At 42.3% G+C, this 12,022-nt stretch overlaps 1 protein-coding gene across 4 annotated transcripts in view; it reads left to right on the top strand.

Moving 5' to 3' along the window:
• The window catches only part of SLC12A4 (solute carrier family 12 member 4), a 62,053-nt gene that overhangs the window by 36,870 nt on the left and 13,161 nt on the right, over positions 1-12,022 (top strand). For all 4 annotated transcript variants that reach the window (XR_014551013.1, XM_083624868.1, XM_083624867.1 and 1 more), the window contains 11 exons: positions 242-296; positions 1,262-1,392; positions 2,172-2,413; positions 3,442-3,656; positions 5,403-5,567; positions 5,672-5,770; positions 6,891-6,948; positions 7,919-8,093; positions 8,757-8,875; positions 10,883-10,981; positions 11,374-11,493. Coding sequence is in view for 3 of the 4 variants with exons in the window: in XM_083624868.1 (XP_083480994.1) it covers positions 242-296; positions 1,262-1,392; positions 2,172-2,413; positions 3,442-3,656; positions 5,403-5,567; positions 5,672-5,770; positions 6,891-6,948; positions 7,919-8,093; positions 8,757-8,875; positions 10,883-10,981; positions 11,374-11,493 (1,478 nt within the window). In the remaining variant the exon portion in view is untranslated. The remainder of the gene's footprint in view (positions 1-241; positions 297-1,261; positions 1,393-2,171; positions 2,414-3,441; positions 3,657-5,402; positions 5,568-5,671; positions 5,771-6,890; positions 6,949-7,918; positions 8,094-8,756; positions 8,876-10,882; positions 10,982-11,373; positions 11,494-12,022) is intronic.

The following is a 12,022-nucleotide window of genomic DNA, read 5'->3' as shown; positions in this document are numbered from 1 at the left end:
GTGAGTAGAGAGGGGCTTTGGGAATTCACCAAAACGTGTTGTGTTTTCAGACTTGGTGGTTTCTACCTTCATAGTACAGCCTGTTGTGCTCTCAACCAGTTTGGTTAGTGATCAGGGATGATGGGAGTTGTAGTTCAAAATATCTGAAGAGCAACAGGTGGAGGAAGGGTAGCATAGTGGAGCAGCTGTAGTCTTCCTTGCAAAGGTTACTTGTAAACATCCATTTTCCCCCTATTCACAGACTATGCTGACAGCCATATCGATGAGTGCTATTGCAACAAATGGTGTCGTTCCAGGTACTGTGTAACTTAACCATTGTAGATTCTGTTTTAAACCACTTGGAATCCATGTACCAAGTAGATGAGTACAGGAAGCATGTATCCTTTCAAGCTTAATAGATCAGCTTCTCTTGTACATGGATCCTGAATGTAATCTATAAGGTTTGACCTCTGTTCATTGCACTAGTTTGCATGGAATTCGCACTTAAGCCAAAATGAATGAGTATGCCTACCACTCTCTGTCATGACATTCAGCAAGATGGAAAATTGGCTGTGGTAATATCTTTTGCCTGGTTATGTTGTGAGCGAAAGGAAATGCAAGCTGTTAGGTTTGGCATGGTTTGGATGGCTGAATTCTCTTTTTCCTCCTTTCCTTTTTAACTGAATGAACTTGGTGCTAATAGATTTAAACACTTTGCTGTACTGGGAATGCTGTTCTGCACTGGGGACATGTGTGTATATGCATGTGTGCACACAATCCCAATGGTGACCGGTTGCTTCTAGAATCCCATGGGCCTATTTTCATTTTTATGGAAAAGATCATTTCCCTTGTGGTTATGAAAGCAATATTTCAAATGAGAAGGCACTGCAGTTTGAGAGCTTCTTTTTTTTTAACCCACTATGAGTTTGCACACTAACCTATATTTTCTTTCCACTTCTTACACCAACTGGGGACCCAAGTTTGAGAAACACTGGCTTATGTCATAATAAATTTGTTAGTATTTCAGGTGCAAAATTTCCTGTTTGGGAAACGAAAGAGCAAAACTTATTTGAGCCAAGTTCTGAAACATTCTGTATTCACTGAGTTCATTTAACAGCAGAGCTATTGTTAGTTACGAAAATGATGCCTGTTTTCAATAAGCATAGAAAAAAATTGTACCTAATTTACGTAAAGCAACTTTTTCTTCTGATTTGGACATCTAGCTTACAATTGTTCTTTGTGTAATCCTACAGAAAACATTTCTCTCTCTTTAACTTTATAGCTGGCGGTTCATACTTCATGATCTCAAGATCATTGGGACCTGAATTTGGTGGCGCAGTGGGACTGTGCTTTTACTTGGGGACAACATTCGCAGGCGCTATGTACATCCTTGGTGCCATTGAAATTTTGCTAGTAAGTAGTGACAAATACATTTCAGGGAAAGATGAAAAATGTTAGAATTACAGGCATATCTCATCTTACACAAAGGTTCAGTTCCAGGAGTTCACATGTAGACACAAAAATGCGTAAAGTCAAGACCCTCCAGAACTGCCCCCCCGCCCCATGCAGGGATTCTTACGCAGCTTTGAGAAGGAGTCACAAGGGCTCTAGCAGAGTCCCAGAGCCCTCCTGCCTCCTTAGCAAAGCCCAGTGCCTTGCTTGCCCTGCTCACAGTTCCAGAGAGCTTAAAATAAAACCTTAAGGGTATTTCATCTACTTATTTATTAAATGTATATCCTGCTTTCTGAGAAATTATATTCACAATACAGATTTCACATCATCTAAAATTGTTTTGCTACGTTACGATATAAAAAATAAAGGATGGAAACAGAAGCAAAAACAATTCCATAAATTAAAGTAGTAAAGCAACATTAAAATCCATGGACACCCCCCCCCCACAGCACAAAATCTGCAAGAGAGATTACTCTCTGAAAGTCACTGAGCAGAGTTAAGCCTTCAGAACTTCCTTAAACTTCGGAAGGCACCACTGTGACGACTTATTACATGCTGGAATCTTGAAAAATTGATTAAAAATTGTTTGGTTCATGTTTGTTTATGATCATTGGCTACGCAAGACATAAATTTGGTTTAGCTTGGATATATATGTGTTTTGCCAGGGATGTCCTGTTGAACCTAAGGACATCATAAATTGCTTTCTTTTTGTTGTAGACACTGTGTTCTAACTGTTTCAGACATACATTGCTCCTCAAGCGGCCATTTTCCATCCAACTGGGGCCCATGACACTTCCAACGCCACGCTGAATAACATGCGAGTGTATGGGACCTTGTTCCTCACGTTCATGGCTGTGGTGGTCTTTGTAGGCGTGAAATATGTCAACAAATTTGCATCTCTGTTTTTGGCTTGTGTCATAATATCCATCTTGTCCATCTATGCTGGAGCAATCAAATCCATCTTTGAGCCACCCGTTTTTCCGTAAGTAAATGCCAACAATTGAAAAAGAGTTGTTTGAAATCTCCTTATAATGGTGCTATCAATGAAAAGAAAAAAATCCTAGCTGTTGGGTTGGGAGATGGGGCTTTCCCCCCCTAAGTCCATACAGCTGGGTAAAGAAGGGAACCTGCATAAATTTATTTTTATCAAATGAAATACTGCCCCTTCCAATCCAGTCCACACAACTGAAAAATAAGGATGAAAATACAAATGTTGGCCCTCAATGGAGAGAAAAGTTTTCCCACCTCTAGATTAACTTTAAGGGAGGGAGAAATGCAAGTTTAGGGAAGGAACATAGGGAAGAGCAAGAGATAATGAGCATTTAAGAGAAAAGAAGACCTTCAGTGCCTTTTTAGAAGAAAGGAAAAGTGCAGAAAAGGGTCCTCCAAATGTTTAGGTTGCATTTTTCTCTGCATGGAAAGACTAAAATGCTTGAGGGTAGTTTTCTGTAGTATAGAAGAAAAAAAGATGACAGAGAAAAGAAATGGTAGTGTTTTGTAGAATTAATGTGCATTCCTAATACTTGCACTGATCAGCACAAGATTAATCAGTCAATCACCTACCTACTTCATATAACACAAACTGAATTTATGGAATTTGGTGTCATAAAGTATGCTGATGGACCACTAGCTTAGATGAGTTTAAAGAGGATTAGGCAGAGTCATGGAGAATAAGGCTGCAAATCATAATAGCTTTGTCAAAACTTAAGGTTCAGAGGTCACCAAATACTAGTTGCTGGGGAGCAACAACCAGAAAGGGCTGGCTCCATCATGGCCGCCTCTTGGGCTTCCTGGGAGCATCTGATCGGTGACTGGGAAGCAGGATGCTTGAGGAGGTGGTAAACTTTTGGTCTGATCCAGCAAAGCTCTTGTTGTATTCCTACATTTTAAAAGTGATCTATTTTCTGCTGCTTTTTTATGGACTTCAGGGGAGAGGGTTTTTTGTGTGGATTTGCAAGAAATCTATGAAGCGTATGTATAACAAATCTGCAAACCTTTGTGTCTTCCCAGAGTTTGCATGTTAGGCAACAGGACTCTTTCAAGGGACCAGTTTGATGTTTGTGCCAAAACTACAGTCGTTGGCAACGTCACTGTGCCCTCCCAGTTGACGGAACTCTTCTGCCCAGGCTTCAATATAACCTCTGGATTCTGTGATGAGTATTTCCAGTTCAACAATGTTACTGAGATTGTAGGGATTCCTGGAGCTGCTAGTGGCATTTTGAAAGGTAGAGGCAAAAATATTACCGTGTGATTCTCCACTGTTATTGGAACATGCCCAGTTCCAGTGCCAGGATATTATGCACCCTTGGCAAGGCTAACTACTTGCACTCCCCCCTCCCCAATTCTAACCTCAGTTTTCCAAAAACAGATGGTTTGTAGGAAAAATGGAAAGCCCAAAACCTAATTGCTAAATTTATTTTAAATTGCAATAAAAAGTTACGCAACAATCTTTGACAGTCTTTCTCAAATGCAAAAGAAAATGTTTTAGCACACAAATCGTTTTGAATAATCTTGCGAATTGTGATGTTAAAATGTAAGTCTCTTCAAAGTTTCCATTCCAGGCACATCAAAATCTTTTCCTTTGCAAAATTTGTCACCAATTCCTCCAGGTCAAGTGCTGATGCTTGGGCTTGTTCAGTTGATATAGTTGCCAAGCCAACTAGCCTCTTTTGCAACATTGTTGAGCATATGTGAGTTTTTTATAAGTTTGAACTTTGAGAAACTGCATTCAAAATACAAAATAAAAGTGAAATATTATCAGAAACATATAAGATATAACAAAAAGGCATCCGTATAAAACTGTGCCATTCAGAGGTCAGTCATGCGCCCCTGTGAGATCTGTGCCCTAGGTGGCTGCCTGGTTGGCATAATGATGGCACTGGTTATGGGCAAAGGCCTTGGTGAAGCACGTTTTGCATTCAGGAAGTCCCAGTGTCAATCCCCTAGCATTTATAGGAAAGGAAATACCCTATCTGAAACCCTGGAGAGCCACTGCCAGTTAGTGTGACACTACACTGTTAGATGGACTGGTGATCTGATTCTGCATAAGGCTGCTTCCTTCCTTTCTAATTATTTCTGTTTCTCAAGCAGTGTGCATTGTGCTTTACAAAGGCGCTTGCAACCTGAAATTCAACACAGGGGAGACTACAGAGGAATGGGGAAGGGAGAGTAAAAAGGGGAAGAAGGTGTGTTTCCTTTAGTTAAACATGCTTAGGTTTCATTAAAATAGTACAGAGGACTAAAGGGTATGGCAGAAGCTACACTGAAAATGTGGGCTTAAAATAGGAGCTTAAAGTCAGTGATGTGACACACCTGAATGTTTGCAGCACACTGCTTTGTACTTAGGATCAGGTACAGAATTAACCATCCTAAAAATATTCCTTCCTTTGGATTTAAAAAAGAAATTCTAGACACTAAATTCTTAACTGCTTAGCGTGTAGAAAGAGTTCTGAATGAGTTCTCCATTGGTCATAGTGTGGAGATATGGGGTCCTCCTGTGAAGCTCTTTGCTTTTCCTAGCTACAGAAGGAAAAACTATATGATTTATACAAGTTGTAGAACCCACTTGCTTTAGATGCAGAACCTGGGTAAGCTTGTGCCCGCCCCCCCCCCCCGAGTCAATGTTTAAATCATGACACGGTGTAATATGTCATGTGCTGTTGTTCATCTGCGGTTGTATTTACCTAATTTTAAGACCTGCTAAGGAACTGATGATTGTTATTATGTCTTCATATGTAAAACCACAGAATTCAAAGAGGGTGGTACACCTTTTTCCCCATGACTATGTGTGTATGAGAGAGAAAGAGAGATAGATACTCCTGAACAATAGGATACCTGATACGATATTTCTTGGACTTGCTAAAAAATAATCCTCTGGTAACATTTTCCGTGTGCCTAACAAAGAAAGTGGGCAGATGTTTCATTCAGTAAGTTATTTGTTCACTCTGTGCTCCTTTGCTCCCTCCCCCCAGATAACATCTGGAGCAATTACTTGGAGAAAGGTGAGATTCTGGAGAAAGCTGGTCGCCCATCTGTTGATGTGGCCGGACATAAGAGCAACCTTCACCTTTACGTTTATGCAGACATAGCAACTTCCTTCACAGTGCTCGTTGGCATCTTCTTCCCATCAGTGACAGGTGAGAATACGGAGACGGGCAGATTTTTTATACCTCTGGGCACTTTGGAACTCTGTGTGTGGGAGAAGTGATTCTCATTCCTACATTCTTGCTTTTCTTTTAAGGGATCATGGCTGGCTCAAACCGATCTGGAGACCTCAAAGATGCCCAGAAGTCTATTCCTGTTGGAACTATCCTAGCTATTATAACTACGTCTCTAGTCTGTATCCTTAAAAAAAAAAATTAAAAAAAGATTGTGGTGGTTCTAATACATAAGCTGCCCCATACTAGGTCAGACTGTTTGCCCATTGTGATTTTCCTGCAGTTTTTTTTGCAAGGGTCTGTCCTTAGGTTGTCCCTAAGGGTAGGCCCTCACAGATACTCCACTGGGTCCACACTTCCCTTAGGTTCCTGCTGCCACCACCAACTGACTTGGAGGAAGCAATAGGACTCTTCCTTTGTATGCCTACTCAACCCCAGCTCTGCTTCACACTGGAGTGGTCTGCTTCCTATTTAAGTAGCGAATTGAGTAACATATTTTATTAAATAATAGTTTCCAATGTTTCAGGATTCTACACTAATACATCTGCCTCTGGCCCTAGCTGTTATCCTAACACTGCATATTTTGACATCTATTATCCTATGTTCCAACCTAACGCTTATCTCCATCTAAGTGTCATTTTAGTAACTGGTCCCATCTACAAGTCACTCCCCCCCCCCCTTTTTAGACCAGGGATAGAGAACCTTTTTGGATTGTCAGGTCAGATTTTTATCTCACCCATCCACCCTGCAGGCCAATTTTGACACTTGTCAATCTTCTGCTGTTATTTTGATGCCAGATGACTGATAGGTGGGTGGTCCCACTTGCACATTACAGTTGACTGGTTGGTGGGGGGTGCTTCGGCAGCATGTTCCCTGAAGGACATGCACTGGTGAAGTAGCATCCAGCAGGATTGAACGCTGCCCATCACCATGCCCATCAGTTGATGTCACCCAGCGACACAAACTGATAAACAGGTAGATGTAGAGTTGAGGAAATGGATTCACAGGCCTAATTGGACATCCTGGTGGGCTGAGATTGACCTTCAGGCCAAAGGTTCCCCACCCTTGCCCTTAAACTTATGATTTACCCATGCAGTGCAACATTATGCACTGGCCCATGCTGGCTGGGGGTGATGGGTATGGGAGTCCAACAGCATCTAGAGGGCCACAGGCTCCCCACCCCAACTCTATAGGAATATGTAAGGATTTTTATGGCAAGTGTTATATTTATAGGGATGTGTTGCATCTTACTGACACTGTCAGAAATCAGGCTGGTTTCTTTAATGGAATGTGCACCTTCAGATTTCAGCTGTGTGCTGCTGTTTGGTGCTTGCATTGAAGGTGTTGTTCTTAGAGATAAGTAAGTAACCATTAAATTTCTGCTTTACTTTCATGTGTAAAACGATGTGGTCAAAATCATGGCTTTGCCTCTTAGTTTTGCTGTGTGGAATTACCTTTCTCTTCATCATGTTGCCTGATATTTGTTCATTCTGTATCACATTTACTAATTTCAGCTGCTGATGTGCAAGGCTCTCTCTCTCTCTCTCTCTCTCTCTCTCTCTCTCTCTCTCTCTCTCTCTGTGTGTGTGTGTGTGTTGATTCTATGCAAGCAAAACTGTAACCAAGGTTTGGCCTATGCTTTAGAGTTCATGGTTTGTCTGGAAGGGTTAAACCACAAGCCCCATGCTGAGCCAAACCATGGCTTAGTGCAGCACTGCAGCAAAATCGTTGAGGAGTAGGAAAGTGGCTGTGATCTCCTCTCCAGGAGAGAGAGAACTCTCCATTTTATTGTTTGTGGTAAGTCATGGTTTGGCTTAGCATTGTGTGTTAACGGGGACACTGTTGTGGGAAGGGATTGCATGGCATCTGCAGTCCAAAATAACAGACATTTTGTAGCCAGCTACTTTTGCATCTGAAATTGCATATCCAGTTAGAGATGTGAGCCACCAAGTCAAAGACCATCTTTATATATCATTTTGTATATCCACACTGATCAAAGTTTCCTGTGTACTTAAGAATCAGGTAGGGGTGGGTGTGGGTGTGTTGAGGGCCATATGGTCCAACCCCCTGCTAGATGCAGGACATTCAAAGCTTGAGGGTCTCCAGCCGATGGCTGTCCAACTTCTACATAAAGACCTCTAGTAAGTAACAATGCTGTTTGTAACCACTTCATTATGCCCTAATATTTAAAGCATTAAATTTAAATTGTTTGCATAAACAGTAACTCATTTTAGGAAATGCATCTTGAAATTTACTTGGAAAAATACATTTCACCATTTAATGAAATCCAAGGCTTCTTTTCAATCGACTCGTTCCCATCTTTTCTGCAGATATGGTGATGCCGTGAACAGGAACTTAGTGGTGGGCACCCTTGCGTGGCCCTCGCCGTGGGTCATTGTGATAGGCTCGTTTTTCTCTACTTGCGGAGCAGGTTTGCAGAGCCTCACTGGTGCCCCTCGGCTGCTTCAAGCAATCGCCAAGGACAACATCATTCCTTTCTTATGGGTTGGTACATGTTGCGCCACGCAAGTTCCTGGAAAAGAGGCTTATGAATCTGGGAGCTTGGTGTGCTCCCTGAGGCATAAATAGGGTCCTAACAGGAAGCTGACTCTTTGATTGAGAAGGCTAGATTCCATGTCTTTTAAGAAAGCAAGCTTTTACTCCTAATTAAAAATAAACCCAAGGAGGGAACTCTAGTGGTGTGGGGGTGAAGAACCCAGAGGGAAAATACTACTACTAATAATAAAATTATTAGTGAGGGGGGAGCTTATGATGGTCATATATACTGAGCAGTGGAAAACTGGTAGCTATCAGAGAGCTAGCCTGTTTCAGGCGTTCACTTTTGTTGTTGGAAGCCACCCAGAGTGGCTGGGTAGAAATAAATTATCATCATCATCATCATCATCATCATCATCATAATCTCTTGTGCATGTGAGGGCTCCCTACAGATGTTCTAATGAATGTTTTTTGGGTGGGGAAAGGCTGAGATGCCTCCCCTTGGAGCTGTAATGCATATTTTGATTCTTCACAAATAAATGCCTGGAAAGTACTACACTCTCTCTCCCCCCTGCCTCACTTCCAGCACAAGCTTTAGATGCTTTCTATAAACTGTTCAAAACTTAAATGAGGCCCTGCAAACTCATTTTGTTCTGCAATCTCTTTTTACAGGTGTTTGGCCACGGGAAGGCAAATGGTGAGCCAACCTGGGCCCTTCTCCTCACTGCACTGATCGCAGAACTCGGCATTCTTATCGCATCCCTTGACATGGTGGCCCCGATTCTTTCTATGTGAGTTTTACCCCCAGAAGTTTTACTGCCATAAGATAGGTTTTGTATTAGCAGCACTTAATAGAAGCAGACCAGCTGTGTTAAAGGTTTTTTTAAAACCAAATTTTAGTGGGGATGAATTTTGAAGGCAAGGATCACAAAAGTCACTAAGACCTCCTGGTTCTTTGCTGTGGCTAATGGTTGTAACTTTTTAAATCCACTAAAATGCCCCTTGGAATGATACTGTGTCGTAACTAGGGACATTATGGGGAATTAAAGATGGTAGCTGGTAGCTAGGAGGAGCCAGGAAGAAACGCACCAGTGATTTTGCACCCTGTAGCCATGAACTAGCTGAAACTAGCTGAAAATCTGCTCCACACTTTGATTGCCTGTGAGTCTTGGTGAAGTAGGAGGTGCCATTATACTTCAGCTTTGCTTTTCCTCATAGACTTGTCTGCCCAGGAAACCTTGCATACCACAGGCAATTCTGGAAATTGTGCTAAAGTGCACAGTTGATTTTGTGGAGACTGCTGACCTGGCCCATTGAGCTATAGAGTTGTGTATGTACTAAGAGTGTACCCAGTAATACATGCTGGCTGAGCACTGCAGAGGAAGGTGGATAGTTATGAACAAGCTTATTTCAGAGAAAACAAGTTCCCAGGAACACAGTTTATGTGTCTTTTTGGAAAACTATTGCAGCATGAAACAGGATGGCAATTCTATGCTTCTCTGCTTTCAGCGGTCAGCTGTAGAATGTAAGCCTCCAGCGCCACTTAGTGGTGGCTCCAGCTTGTCACAGTTAAACAAAAGGATTGGGAGGTGTTCAGTTCAGGGGTAAAATGCCACCGAGCCCAGCTGCCATGGCAATTTATGGATCAATGAGGCCAAATCCAAGTTGACAGAGTCAAAACCTGATGCTAGGTAGTTCAAGCCAGGATTGAAGAATGTGCAAAGGACAACAGGATCTGAATTTTCATCACTCAAATGCTTCTTCCTATTCTGGGTTAGGAAGCGACAACACTGATAATATTGTAGTCCAGGCCTGCACAGCTTATGACCTACAGTGCTGAACCTAACCCACCTGCCATGTATAGTGGCTTGTCAGCTGACAGGCAGCCTCATCTGATTTGCAGCACCAAGAATACCAGAGCAGGTGGCTTGATGTTTGGCTTGGTGGCTCACATGTTGTACAGGCCTGACTCTAATGGATGTCAGCACGTCACCAGGGATAAAAAAAAGTTCCACACGACATCCTTTCAACTCCCTCTAGGTGTAATAATATAAAACATTTTGATAGCACTTTCTAAGTGTCTGTAGTGTTTGGCATGTCTTGCAACATAGGTCAGTATCATAGATTCAGTAGGGGAGTAGAGGTGCAAATGAGAGCCTGCCCTAAGGGCCACCTGTATAGGTGAGATTTGAAATTGGGAATTCCTGGCTTACACTTCTGGCCAGTGCAACAATACACATGTGCCAAGGCCTGCAAATTCCCTTGAACTCTAGGGCTTGACTAGAGCTGGTAGCTGCCATATGTTGACTGGGCCAAGGCCTGGGTAATTAGGAGGTAGAGAGAGAGAGAGAGAGAGAGAGAGAAAAGAGAGAGAGAGAGAGAGAGAGAGAGAGAGAGAGAGAGAGAGAGAGAGAGAGAGAGACAGACTGTCTATAAATTTGTATCACTCTCTTCTCCCAGTGGGTTCAATTCAGGATTTTAGCTTTGGAACATGTGTGAGGGGTTGTCTAAGGCCATCCATACCCAAGAAAGAATTTGAACCTGGATATATCCAAATCGAAACCTCAAGACATGCGTATCCTACAGACTTACAACAGTACTGTATCACTAAAGTTTTTCCCCAAATATTGGAAATTTTAGAAATTTAAAAGCAATTTAAATTGGTTGTGTTAATTTAAAACCCCTCCATTTCCTCACACCGGTCTTCATTATGTTAGTTGTGAATTTTGTGCTTTGTTCTCTGCAGTGGGCCCAGACCTAAATGTGATGTGTTTTTCTCTGTTTCCTCCCTCAACTAGGTTTTTCTTGATGTGTTACTTGTTTGTCAACTTAGCCTGTGCGGTGCAAACACTCCTAAGAACTCCAAACTGGAGGCCCAGATTTAAGTACTACCACTGGTAAGTTGAGAAAGAGAGAGTGTGTCTCACAAGCTTATTCATATGTCCATTTGACCCCTCCTCATTAAGGGTTAGGGCACTTGAGAGTCTGTGAAAAGCTAAAAGCAGAAAGCTAAGAGTTTTGGAAATGCTTTTCAGCCCACCATTTACACACATGTGCCCTTTGCGTGATGACAACGCAACATCAGGTGATGATCTGCATGTGTGAATGAGCCATCACTGATACATAAACATTACAGATAAGAGTTCCAGGATCACCTCCAACACAGTCCTGTTCAGTGGAATCTGCACATTCAGCCGCCAGTCACCAAGGGTAAAGAAATCAAGGAATGCCCATGCATGTTTGAACCAGCTCTAAATATGTGCTAACATTTGAGTTTTGTTTCCTTCAGGGCCTTGTCCTTTTTAGGCATGAGTATCTGCCTTGCGCTAATGTTCATCTCCTCCTGGTATTATGCTTTAGTGGCAATGCTCATTGCAGGCATGATTTACAAGTACATTGAATACCAGGGGTAAGTAGCTTCTGATCAAAATAACATGATAATGTGATTGCTGGGTGTGGGTGTATGCATGCACACAGAGCTATCCCTTTAACAGTAGCTATACCCTGGGGAGCCCTGAATTGGATCTTCCAAAGGATGCTTAATTCTGTCATTTAATTTCTGAATTGTTGAGGGTTGTGTCCAACAAAGTTGTTCTATTCACGCAAGGTTTTCTACTTGCACAACAGAGCTTCCCCCTCCCCCCAAAATCGGCTCCACAGGGACAGTTCTTGAAATAGTGGGAGCAGAGGAGAGGAAATATCATTGTGGAAGTCTTTGGGCAAACAAATAACTTTGGGCTTGTCCACACTTCTGCTTGTCCCGTGCCTAGAAAACTGAGTGGTTTTTCTGCTTGCCCTGTGCTTTCTAGGCATGGGTCCAAGGGGTTTTGTCTTTGCCCTGCTGCTTTCCCCTGGAAAACCTGCTCTTCAGTGTGAAATCAGAGCAAACGCCAATCCAGAGAAAACCCAATTGATTTTTGCTCCGATTCAGCGGTAAA

This window comes from Podarcis filfolensis, assembly GCF_964270895.1.
Source record: "Podarcis filfolensis genome assembly, chromosome: 8".
Lineage (NCBI taxonomy): Eukaryota > Metazoa > Chordata > Lepidosauria > Squamata > Lacertidae > Podarcis > Podarcis filfolensis.
This window is presented reverse-complemented; position numbering and strand designations above follow the sequence as displayed.